The sequence below is a fragment of the Leptodactylus fuscus genome, chromosome 8 (genome assembly GCF_031893055.1).
Source record: "Leptodactylus fuscus isolate aLepFus1 chromosome 8, aLepFus1.hap2, whole genome shotgun sequence".
Taxonomy (NCBI): Eukaryota; Metazoa; Chordata; class Amphibia; order Anura; family Leptodactylidae; genus Leptodactylus; species Leptodactylus fuscus.
The window spans coordinates 96,272,227-96,287,176 of NC_134272.1; the positions used below are offsets into that span (position 1 = coordinate 96,272,227).

At 44.2% G+C, this 14,950-nt stretch overlaps 1 protein-coding gene across 5 annotated transcripts in view; it reads left to right on the plus strand.

The window, feature by feature from the left end:
* The first annotated feature begins 14,714 nt into the window (after nucleotides 1-14,714).
* KALRN (kalirin RhoGEF kinase) overlaps nucleotides 14,715-14,950 on the plus strand; it is a 311,247-nt gene continuing 311,011 nt past the window's right edge. For 3 of the 5 annotated variants that reach the window (XM_075284732.1, XM_075284734.1, XM_075284736.1), the window contains exon 1: nucleotides 14,716-14,932. In XM_075284732.1, the coding sequence (XP_075140833.1) occupies nucleotides 14,860-14,932 (73 nt within the window). In that variant the 5' untranslated portion in view covers nucleotides 14,716-14,859. Of the gene's footprint in view, nucleotides 14,933-14,950 lie in introns of all 5 variants that reach the window. The other 2 variants (XM_075284733.1, XM_075284737.1) reach the window with 1 other exon arrangement.

The following is a 14,950-nucleotide window of genomic DNA, read 5'->3' on the forward strand; positions in this document are numbered from 1 at the left end:
CGCGCTCCCTTCCTGTACCCCGTTTCTGGTCGTGTTACTTCTCTTCTCTTACTCCCAAACCTCTTCAGTCACCTATACTATAAACAGCATATAATAGTCAGGGAGGAGGGGCCACAAGAAGATCCCGCCCACTCTTCTCCAGCCCTCCAGCTGATGGTACGAGATTGATAGAGATGATGCAGCTCACAGAGGATTGTCTGCACTGACACATTGTAACAAACCCCTTGAAGTATCAGTTGAGGCCTCAGCTCCTGAATGTAATCCATGTATATTTCCATGTAATGATTGCCGGTGGAGGTGATTCGCCATGTTCAGGAGATTGGACGCTGGTCCTTTAATGGAACGCACCAGATCTGCAAAAATGGTGCAGGAGAAAAGCGTAGAAGTCGCCTAAGGCAAGTGAGGAGTCTCCAGCTCTGCTGTCTGTCAGGGGCGCGGTGGTCCTGGCCTGGGGGTGGCTCCTATCGAGGGCAGTACATTAGTCACTTGCATTGTTTGGTGTTTATGGTGAGGATCGGTGACCGGTAACAGATCGGACGCCGGCGCGCAGACCTCATTACCTTTATAATGTCATTCTGGGTTCATTATGTCTGATGGGAAAGACAAAGTCAGAGATCTCTGCAGACGCGTCTACACTGCAGACAGGGGCTGGGGGCTTCTCTGAGGGCTGGTGTCGTCACAGTGTATTAGGATGCAGGCTGACAGCCCCATGTACAGATACAGCCTGATACACTGACTACCGATAAGTATTTGGACCCCCTTGTGGTATCTGCGGTGGTGATGGACGTCGCGCCTGCCACCGTAAAATAGGAAACCGCATTGGCATTAGTCACATGTAAGAGGCCACGAGGTGCAGAGGTGTCCGATGTTATGATACTACCCATCATATACTATTCTATACTACACTATACTACCCATCATATACTATTCTATACTACACTATACTACCCATCATATACTATTCTATACTACACTATACTACCCATCATATACTGCTCTATACTACACTATACTACCCATCATATACTATTCTATACTACACTATACTACCCATCATATACTGCTCTATACTACACTATACTACCCATCATAAACTATTCTATACTACACTATACTACCCATCATATACTATTCTATACTACACTATACTACCCATCATATACTGCTCTATACTACACTATACTACCCATCATATACTATTCTATACTACACTATACTACCCATCATATACTGCTCTATACTACACTATACTACCCATCATATACTATTCTATACTACACTATACTACCCATCATATACTGCTCTATACTACACTATACTACCCATCATATACTGCTCTATACTACACTATACTACCCATCATAAACTATTCTATACTACACTATACTACCCATCATATACTATTCTATACTACACTATACTACCCATCATATACTGCTCTATACTACACTATACTACCCATCATATACTATTCTATACTACACTATACTACCCATCATATACTATTCTATACTACACTATACTACCCATGATATACTGCTATATACTACACTATACTACCCATCATATACTATTCTATACTACACTATACTACCCATCATATACTCCTCTATACTACACTATACTACCCATCATATACTATTCTATACTACACTATACTACCCATCATATACTATTCTATACTACACTATACTACCCATGATATACTGCTATATACTACACTATACTACCCATCATATACTATTCTATACTACACTATACTACCCATCATATACTCCTCTATACTACACTATACTACCCATCATATACTATTCTATACTACACTATACTACCCATCATATACTATTCTATACTACACTATACTACCCATCATATACTATTCTATACTACACTATACTACCCATGATATACTGCTATATACTACACTATACTACCCATCATATACTATTCTATACTACACTATACTACCCATCATATACTATTCTATACTACACTATACTACCCATCATAAACTATTCTATACTACACTATACTACCCATGATATACTGCTATATACTACACTATACTACCCATCATATACTGCTCTATACTACACTATACTACCCATCATATACTATTCTATACTACACTATACTACCCATCAAATACTGCTCTATACTACACTATACTACCCATCATATACTATTCTATACTACACTATACTACCCATCATATTCTATACTACACTATACTACCCATCATATACTATTCTATACTACACTATACTACCCATCATATACTATTCTATACTACACTATACTACCCATCATAAACTATTCTATACTACACTATACTACCCATGATATACTGCTATATACTACACTATACTACCCATCATATACTGCTCTATACTACACTATACTACCCATCATATACTATTCTATACTACACTATACTACCCATCATATACTGCTCTATACTACACTATACTACCCATCATATACTATTCTATACTACACTATACTACCCATCATATACTATTCTATACTACACTATACTACCCATCATATACTATTGTATACTACACTATACTACCCATCATATACTATTCTATACTACACTATACTACCCATCATAAACTATTCTATACTACACTATACTACCCATCATATACTATTCTATACTACACTATACTACCCATCATATACTATTCTATACTACACTATACTACCCATCATATACTCCTCTATACTACACTATACTACCCATCACATACTATTGTATACTACCCATCATATACTCCTCTATACTACACTATACTACCCATCATATACTCCTCTATACTACACTATACTACCCATCACATACTATTGTATACTACCCATCATATACTCCTCTATACTACACTATACTACCCATCATATACTATTCTATACTACACTATACTACCCATCATATACTATTATATACTACACTATACTACCCATCATATACTGCTCTATACTACACTATACTACCCATCATATACTATTCTATACTACACTATACTACCCATCATATACTGCTCTATACTACACTATACTACCCATCATATACTATTCTATACTACACTATACTACCCATCATATACTATTCTATACTACACTATACTACCCATCATATACTATTGTATACTACACTATACTACCCATCATATACTGCTCTATACTACACTATACTACCCATCATATTCTATTGTATACTACACTATACTACCCATCATATACTATTGTATACTACACTATACTACCCATCATATACTATTGTATACTACACTATACTACCCATCATATACTCCTCTATACTACACTATACTACCCATCATATACTGCTCTATACTACACTATACTACCCATCATAAACTATTCTATACTACACTATACTACCCATCATATACTATTATATACTACACTATACTACCCATCATATACTGCTCTATACTACACTATACTACCCATCATAAACTATTCTATACTACACTATACTACCCATCATATACTGCTCTATACTACACTATACTACCCATCATATACTCCTCTATACTACACTATACTACCCATCATATACTGCTCTATACTACACTATACTACCCATCATAAACTATTCTATACTACACTATACTACCCATCATATACTATTATATACTACACTATACTACCCATCATATACTGCTCTATACTACACTATACTACCCATCATATACTATTCTATACTACACTATACTACCCATCATATACTGCTCTATACTACACTATACTACCCATCATATACTGCTCTATACTACACTATACTACCCATCATATACTATTCTATACTACACTATACTACCCATCATATACTATTCTATACTACACTATACTACCCATCATAAACTATTCTATACTACACTATACTACCCATCATATACTATTCTATACTACACTATACTACCCATCATATACTGCTCTATACTACACTATACTACCCATCATATACTCCTCTATACTACACTATACTACCCATCACATACTATTGTATACTACCCATCATATACTCCTCTATACTACACTATACTACCCATCATATACTCCTCTATACTACACTATACTACCCATCACATACTATTGTATACTACCCATCATATACTCCTCTATACTACACTATACTACCCATCATATACTATTGTATACTACACTATACTACCCATCATATACTATTGTATACTACACTATACTACCCATCATATACTATTATATACTACACTATACTACCCATCATATACTGCTCTATACTACACTATACTACCCATCATATACTATTCTATACTACACTATACTACCCATCATATACTATTCTATACTACACTATACTACCCATCATATACTATTCTATACTACACTATACTACCCATCATAAACTATTCTATACTACACTATACTACCCATCATATACTATTCTATACTACACTATACTACCCATCATATACTGCTCTATACTACACTATACTACCCATCATATACTCCTCTATACTACACTATACTACCCATCACATACTATTGTATACTACACTATACTACCCATCATATACTATACTATCTTACACTATACTACCCATCATATACTATTGTATACTACACTATACTACCCATCATATACTGCTCTATACTACACTATACTACCCATCATATTCTATTGTATACTACACTATACTACCCATCATATACTATTGTATACTACCCATCATATGCTATTGTATACTACACTATACTACCCATCATATACTCCTCTATACTACACTATACTACCCATCATATACTGCTCTATACTACACTATACTACCCATCATAAACTATTCTATACTACACTATACTACCCATCATATACTATTATATACTACACTATACTACCCATCATATACTGCTCTATACTACCCATCATAAACTATTCTATACTACACTATACTACCCATCATATACTATTCTATACTACACTATACTACCCGTCATATACTATTCTATACTACACTATACTACCCATCATATACTGTTCTATACTACACTATACTACCCATCATATACTATTCTATACTACACTATATTACCATCATATACTATTATATACTACACTATACTACCCATCATATACCATTATATACTACACTATACTACCCATCATATACTGCTCTATACTACACTACCCATCATATACTATTCTATACTACACTATACTACCCATCATATACTGCTCTATACTACACTACCCATCATATACTATTCTATACTACACTATACTACCCATCATATACTATTCTATACTACACTACACTACCCATCATATTCTATTCTATACTACACTATACTACCCATCATATACTATTCTATACTACACTATATTACCCATCATATACTATTCTATACTACACTATACTACCCATCATATACTATTTTATACTACACTATACTACCCATCATATACTATTCTATACTACACTATACTACCCATCATATACTATTCTATACTACACTATACTACCCATCATATACTATTCTATACTACACTATACTACCCATCATATACTATTCTATACTACACTATACTACCCATCATATACTATTCTATACTACACTATACTACCCATCATATACTATTCTATACTACACTATACTACCCATCATATACTATTCTATACTACACTATACTACCCGTCATATACTATTATATACTACACTATACTACCCATCATATACCATTATATACTACACTATACTACCCATCATATACCATTATATACTACACTATACTACCCATCATATACTGCTCTATACTACACTACCCATCATATACTATTCTATACTACACTATACTACCCATCATATACTGCTCTATACTACACTACCCATCATATTCTATTCTATACTACACTATACTACCCATCATATACCATTATATACTACACTATACTACCCATCATATACTGCTCTATACTACACTTTACTACCCATCATAAACTATTCTATACTACACTATACTACCCATCATATACTGCTCTATACTACACTATACTACCCATCATATACTGCTCTATACTACACTATACTACCCATCATATTCTATACTACACTATACTACCCATCATATACTATTCTATACTACACTATACTACCCATCATATACTATTCTATACTACACTATACTACCCATCATATACTATTCTATACTACACTATACTACCCATCATATACTATTCTATACTACACTATACTACCCATCATAAACTATTCTATACTACACTATACTACCCATCATATACTGCTCTATACTACACTATACTACCCATCATATACTATTCTATACTACACTATACTACCCATCATAAACTATTCTATACTACACTATACTACCCATCATAAACTATTCTATACTACACTATACTACCCATCATATACTGCTCTATACTACACTATACTACCCATCATATACTGCTCTATACTACACTATACTACCCATCATATACTATTCTATACTACACTATACTACCCATCATATTCTATACTACACTATACTACCCATCATATACTATTATATACTACACTATACTACCCATCATATACTATTCTATACTACACTATACTACCCATCATATACTATTCTATACTACACTATACTACCCATCATATACTATTATATACTACACTATACTACCCATCATATACTATTCTATACTACACTATACTACCCATCATATACTGCTCTATACTACACTACCCATCATATTCTATTCTATACTACACTATACTACCCATCATATACTATTCTATTCTAAATTATTATATACTAATCTCTGCCTGCGACTTTGTCTGTGTGTTGCTGCCGCTGATGGTTTGCCTTCTCCGGTGTTTCAGCAGGTCTCAAGCTGTCCTGCTGCTGAACTTGTTGCAGCTCGCTGGGACACCATATAATGAGCGTGTTGTTGGCACCGCTTGAGGAGATCTCTGTGACTTCTGGCTCCTTCATAGCTCTTGTTTTAGAATTTTGCAACAAATTAGATTATCTTTTTCCCGCCATGTTTAATATTAGCAAACTGCCAATGTGGAGTAAAGGTGTTTTCCCCTCCAGTGTGTCAGCACTGGAGCAGATCAGATAATATGCAGATGCTGGTACACAATGGACTGAGGGTTAGCTGAGTGTTACATACAGAGATAACAGCCCTGGCTTTCTCAGAAGCTGAGATAAGAGCAGTGTAATGTAGTATGTGAACATAAATTCATGACAGTATTGAAGCCATGTCATTTACCGGGATGTAGCCTATGTGTTAATCGAGGTTACAATCTATCTATGTGCTAAATTTCATTCAAATCCAGTCAACCGTTTTTCTGTGATTGAGGAACAAACATCCAAACTGTCACATGTATAATAAAAATAATTATTATACCCTGGACTATTATACCCCTGTCACGGGATGGTTAGAGTCCGGCAATAGGCAATGTGTAATATATATTTCATGTGGAATGTATTCTCTAACCTGTTGTAAACATCAGTGTGTAGTTGGCTGATTCGGGTCTAGTGTGTTAGCACATTGTATGCAAATACCTCTAACTAGTGAGGACAATGGGTGGAGATAATCTGATCCGTGTCTCCAAGAAGATGTTGGACTGTGCATTGTTCAAAAGAGACAGGGAGTCTGCTCTCCTTGGCATAGGTGAGGGGGGAAGGATCTGTGACTCAGCCCTTCCCACCTCCAGATATAGGAAGTAACAGTTTAGTATATAGATGTAGCTAGCAGTTAGTATGTGTTAGCCGGCCTGTGCACAGCTCTGCAGAGAGCCAGGATATAGTTACAGGACCAAGGAACCAAAGTTATCATTGGATTGTGACTTCTGTGGACTTATTGTTATTACGGTTGATGTGACCGCCGCCGGCTACTAACTTTGTGGATTACAATAAATTGCTGTTGTCTCCCGACCTCTTGCGTCCGTGTTGATTCAAAAGACCATCCGGAGGAAGACGTATACCTTTGCTCCGTGACAACTGGTTGGCAGCGGTGGGATCAACAGCGGACAGCGAGATGGACTACAGCAGCCCAGCGATTAATGGAGCCACAACCTCAGAATACAGGAACTGGACTATGGCAAGTCTACAAGTAAGGGCCCGGGAACTAAACCTGAGTTACCAGGGAAGAACGAAAGATCAACTGATCGAGGCACTGGAGGAGATGACCCTGCAAAGCGACCATGAGGAGGGCTGCCCCCAGGAGACAGTAGAGATACGGGAGTGGCAGGTACAGACCCAAAAGAGCAGATGGGTTGTTTTGTATGAGGAGGAATTGGCAGTGCTGGGGCTAGGAGCAACTGCAGAGCAAAGGAGTAGAGCGTTACAGAGGGCTCAGGAAACGGAGAAGGAGGAACAGAGAATGGCGCATGAAAAGGAAAGAATGGCGCATGAAATGCGAATGGCTGAGATAACTACGCGGAATTATAATCAAACGTCGACCCCCAGCCCAACAGTGAGAGAACCACCATATGTCTCCCATAAACACTTCAAGACCTTTGATGAAGCGGCTGGGGATGTTGATGGATATTTTCAGGACTTCGAACACCAGTGCCGCCTGATGGAAGTCCCAGAGAAGGATTGGGTCCGGTATCTGGTGGGGCACCTACGAGATGGGGCTGCGGAAGCTCTCAGAGCCATGGACCCTAGTGATCAGCGGGACTATGAGGCCATTAAAAGAGCGGTGCAGAAGTATTATGCAGTCACTCCAGAGACCTACCGAGTTCAGTTCCGCTCTTTGTCTTACAATGGGGGAAGCTCCTTCCACATGTTCGCCCACAAGTTGAAGCAAGCATGCAAGCGCTGGCTAGAAGGAGAGGAGGCTGTCACAGTCGATAAGATCCTCCAAGTCATACTTAAGGAACAGTTCTTTTCCCAGTGCCCCGCTGAGATCCGTGAGTGGGTGCTGGAACGGAACCCAGCCACAGTGGAGCAAGCTGCTTCTCTTGCAGATGAGGGCCTGACCATCAAGCCGCAGTGGAAGAGGTTGTTTGCAGAGGAGCGGAAAACTACCACAGTCCGCCAGACACCCTTCATCCAGCCACCCACCTTTCGTGCCCGGCCTCAGGATTACAATTCCCCCTCTACCCCTGCCCCAGCCCATCGGCCTCCAGCTATGAACAACCCTGTCCCTAGACAACGACCCACTGGAAGAATGCTAGAGCGCAGATGTTTTGGGTGCGGAGGGCCTGGACATTTGCAAGCTAGTTGCCCTGCTAACATGGGGGCACGGGCCACCGTGGCATCCCGGCCTATTCACTACCTGGGAACCACCCCTAGGACAGAAAGTTTGGCCCCATTTCCAGATGACTCCATGAATGACCCATCTGTTCCACCTCCAGGGGTCTATGGGATTCAGCCCTCCGCCACACATCCCGCAAACCTTCAGCGGAAGCACTTGCAGGAGGTCCTACTGGATGGCCGAACAGTTGTTGGATTCCGGGACTCGGGAGCTTTCCTAACGGTAGCGGACCCCCGAGTTGTGCGACCCGAGGCCCTAGAGGAGGGCCCTGGCATTTCTATCAAGTTGGCAGGGGGTACTCGGAAACGTATTCCTAAAGCTACCGTGGAACTCGACTATGGTTATGGACCAAAACGATGCACAATTGGTGTGATGAGCGGGCTGCCGGCCGATGTTCTGTTAGGCAACGATGTTGGAAATCTACAGTGCCACTTTGTGGGAGCAGTGACCCGAAGCCAAGCTCAGGGAGAAGCCAACATGGATCCACCGGATTTTCTGACAGATGCCAGCCCTTCAACCCTACAACTTTACCATTCAGTACCGCCGAGGGAGCCAACACCAGAACGCAGATGGGTTATCCCGGCAGGAGGACATATGAGCTATAGAGACTGATGTGCATTCCCCAATTTACCTGTGTAGGCCAATTGTGTCATGCACATGTTTTGAGAGGGGGAGGGGTTGTCACGGGATGGTTAGAGTCCGGCAATAGGCAATGTGTAATATATATTTCATGTGGAATGTATTCTCTAACCTGTTGTAAACATCAGTGTGTAGTTGGCTGATTCGGGTCTAGTGTGTTAGCACATTGTATGCAAATACCTCTAACTAGTGAGGACAATGGGTGGAGATAATCTGATCCGTGTCTCCAAGAAGATGTTGGACTGTGCATTGTTCAAAAGAGACAGGGAGTCTGCTCTCCTTGGCATAGGTGAGGGGGGAAGGATCTGTGACTCAGCCCTTCCCACCTCCAGATATAGGAAGTAACAGTTTAGTATATAGATGTAGCTAGCAGTTAGTATGTGTTAGCCGGCCTGTGCACAGCTCTGCAGAGAGCCAGGATATAGTTACAGGACCAAGGAACCAAAGTTATCATTGGATTGTGACTTCTGTGGACTTATTGTTATTACGGTTGATGTGACCGCCGCCGGCTACTAACTTTGTGGATTACAATTGTCACGGAGCAAAGGTATACGTCTTCCTCCGGATGGTCTTTTGAATCAACAGGGACGCAAGAGGTCGGGAGACAACAGCAATTTATTGTAATCCACAAAGTTAGTAGCCGGCGGCGGTCACATCAACCGTAATAACAATAAGTCCACAGAAGTCACAATCCAATGATAGCTTTGGTTCCTTGGTCCTGTAACTAAATTCTGGCTCTCTGCAGAGCTGTGCACAGGCCGGCTAACACATACTAACTGCAAGCTACATCTATATACTAAACTGTTACTTCCTATATCTGGAGGTGGGAAGGGCTGAGTCACAGATCCTTCCCCCCTCACCTATGCCAAGGAGAGCAGACTCCCTGTCTCTTTTGAACAATGCACAGTCCAACATCTTCTTGGAGACACGGATCAGATTATCTCCACCCATTGTCCTCACTAGTTAGAGGTATTTGCATACAATGTGCTAACACACTAGACCCGAATCAGCCAACTACACACTGATGTTTACAACAGGTTAGAGAATACATTCCACATGAAATATATATTACACATTGCCTATTGCCGGACTCTAACCATCCCGTGACAACCCCTATATCATACAGCCGTGTCCCCCTCCTCCTACCACCCATGTGACTGTCACATCCTGGGGGGCTCCTGGACTATTATACCCCTATAATAAGGAGCCCCCCAGGATGTGACAGTCACATGGGTGGCAGGAGGAGGGGGACACGGCTGTATGATATAGGGGTATAATAGTCCAGGAGCCCCCCAGGATGTGACAGTCACATGGGTGGCAGGAGGAGGGGGACACGGCTGTATGATATAGGGGTATAATAGTCCAGGAGCCCCCCAGGATGTGACAGTCACATGGGTGGCAGGAGGAGGGGGGACATGGCTGTATGATATAGGGGTATAATAGTCCAGGAGCCCCCCAGGATGTGACAGTCACATGGGTGGCAGGAGGAGGGGGGACATGGCTGTATGATATAGGGGTATAATAGTCCAGGAGCCCCCCAGGATGTGACAGTCACATGGGTGGCAGGAGGAGGGGGACATGGCTGTATGATATAGGGGTATAATAGTCCAGGAGCCCCCCAGGATGTGACAGTCACATGGGTGGCAGGAGGAGGGGGACATGGCTGTATGATATAGGGGTATAATAGTCCAGGAGCCCCCCAGGATGTGACAGTCACATGGGTGGCAGGAGGAGGGGGACACGGCTGTATGATATAGGGGTATAATAGTCCAGGAGCCCCCCAGGATGTGACAGTCACATGGGTGGCAGGAGGAGGGGGACACGGCTGTATGATATAGGGGTATAATAGTCCAGGAGCCCCCCAGGATGTGACAGTCACATGGGTGGCAGGAGGAGGGGGACACGGCTGTATGATATAGGGGTATAATAGTCCAGGAGCCCCCCAGGATGTGACAGTCACATGGGTGGCAGGAGGAGGGGGACATGGCTGTATGATATAGGGGTATAATAGTCCAGGAGCCCCCCAGGATGTGACAGTCACATGGGTGGCAGGAGGAGGGGGACACGGCTGTATGATATAGGGGTATAATAGTCCAGGAGCCCCCCAGGATGTGACAGTCACATGGGTGGCAGGAGGAGGGGGACACGGCTGTATGATATAGGGGTATAATAGTCCAGGAGCCCCCCAGGATGTGACAGTCACATGGGTGGCAGGAGGAGGGGGACATGGCTGTATGATATAGGGGTATAATAGTCCAGGAGCCCCCCAGGATGTGACAGTCACATGGGTGGCAGGAGGAGGGGGACACGGCTGTATGATATAGGGGTATAATAGTCCAGGAGCCCCCCAGGATGTGACAGTCACATGGGTGGCAGGAGGAGGGGGGACACGGCTGTATGATATAGGGGTATAATAGTCCAGGAGCCCCCCAGGATGTGACAGTCACATGGGTGGCAGGAGGAGGGGGACACGGCTGTATGATATAGGGGTATAATAGTCCAGGAGCCCCCCAGGATGTGACAGTCACATGGGTGACAGGAGGAGGGGGGACACGGCTGTATGATATATGGGTATAATAGTCCAGGAGCCCCCCAGGAGGTGACAGTCACATGGGTGGCAGGAGGAGGGGGGACATGGCTGTATGATATAGGGGTATAATAGTCCAGGAGCCCCCCAGGATGTGACAGTCACATGGGTGGCAGGAGGAGGGGGGACATGGCTGTATGATATAGGGGTATAATAGTCCAGGAGCCCCCCAGGATGTGACAGTCACATGGGTGGCAGGAGGAGGGGGACATGGCTGTATGATATAGGGGTATAATAGTCCAGGAGCCCCCCAGGATGTGACAGTCACATGGGTGGCAGGAGGAGGGGGACATGGCTGTATGATATAGGGGTATAATAGTCCAGGAGCCCCCCAGGATGTGACAGTCACATGGGTGGCAGGAGGAGGGGGGACATGGCTGTATGATATAGGGGTATAATAGTCCAGGAGCCCCCCAGGATGTGACAGTCACATGGGGGGCAGGAGGAGGGGGGACATGGCTGTATGATATAGGGGTATAATAGTCCAGGAGCCCCCCAGGATGTGACAGTCACATGGGTGGCAGGAGGAGGGGGACATGGCTGTATGATATAGGGGTATAATAGTCCAGGAGCCCCCCAGGAGGTGACAGTCACATGGGTGGCAGGAGGAGGGGGACACGGCTGTATGATATAGGGGTATAATAGTCCAGGAGCCCCCCAGAATGTGACAGTCACATGGGTGGCAGGAGGAGGGGGACACGGCTGTATGATATAGGGGTATAATAGTCCAGGAGCCCCCCAGGATGTGACAGTCACATGGGTGGCAGGAGGAGGGGGGACATGGCTGTATGATATAGGGGTATAATAGTCCAGGAGCCCCCCAGGATGTGACAGTCACATGGGGGGCAGGAGGAGGGGGGACATGGCTGTATGATATAGAGGTATAATAGTCCAGGAGCCCCCCAGGATGTGACAGTCACATGGGTGGCAGGAGGAGGGGGGACATGGCTGTATGATATAGGGGTATAATAGTCCAGGAGCCCCCCAGGATGTGACAGTCACATGGGTGGCAGGAGGAGGGGGGACATGGCTGTATGATATAGGGGTATAATAGTCCAGGAGCCCCCCAGGATGTGACAGTCACATGGGTGGCAGGAGGAGGGGGGACACGGCTGTATGATATAGGGGTATAATAGTCCAGGAGCCCCCCAGGATGTGACAGTCACATGGGTGGCAGGAGGAGGGGGACACGGCTGTATGATATAGGGGTATAATAGTCCAGGAGCCCCCCAGGATGTGACAGTCACATGGGTGGCAGGAGGAGGGGGACACGGCTGTATGATATAGGGGTATAATAGTCCAGGAGCCCCCCAGGATGTGACAGTCACATGGGTGGCAGGAGGAGGGGGGACATGGCTGTATGATATAGGGGTATAATAGTCCAGGAGCCCCCCAGGATGTGACAGTCACATGGGTGGCAGGAGGAGGGGGACACGGCTGTATGATATAGGGGTATAATAGTCCAGGAGCCCCCCAGGATGTGACAGTCACATGGGTGGCAGGAGGAGGGGGGACATGGCTGTATGATATAGGGGTATAATAGTCCAGGAGCCCCCCAGGATGTGACAGTCACATGGGTGGCAGGAGGAGGGGGGACATGGCTGTATGATATAGGGGTATAATAGTCCAGGAGCCCCCCAGGAGGTGACAGTCACATGGGTGGCAGGAGGAGGGGGGACATGGCTGTATGATATAGGGGTATAATAGTCCAGGAGCCCCCCAGGATGTGACAGTCACATGGGTGGCAGGAGGAGGGGGGACACGGCTGTATGATATAGGGGTATAATAGTCCAGGAGCCCCCCAGGATGTGACAGTCACATGGGTGGCAGGAGGAGGGGGACACGGCTGTATGATATAGGGGTATAATAGTCCAGGAGCCCCCCAGGAGGTGACAGTCACATGGGTGGCAGGAGGAGGGGGGACATGGCTGTATGATATAGGGGTATAATAGTCCAGGAGCCCCCCAGGATGTGACAGTCACATGGGTGGCAGGAGGAGGGGGACACGGCTGTATGATATAGGGGTATAATAGTCCAGGAGCCCCCCAGGAGGTGACAGTCACATGGGTGGCAGGAGGAGGGGGGACATGGCTGTATGATATAGGGGTATAATAGTCCAGGAGCCCCCCAGGATGTGACAGTCACATGGGTGGCAGGAGGAGGGGGCGCAGGATGTGAACAATAGGAGGAGGGGGAGGAGGGAGCAGTCTGGGGCTGAGCTCGGTCCGGGCGGCTCTACATCTGCACATTACACGGAGGATGGAGCCGGGGAGCGCCCCTCAGTGACCCGCAGACACCGTGGAGCCCCCCGGAGGATCGAGCTCCCCGGCCCCGGCAGCTGCAGCTATGAACGCGGCGGAGGGCACGGAGGATGGCGGCGGCGGTACCGACTCCGAGGTGGACGCGTTTTTCCGTACAGGTAGGAGCCGAGGCCCGG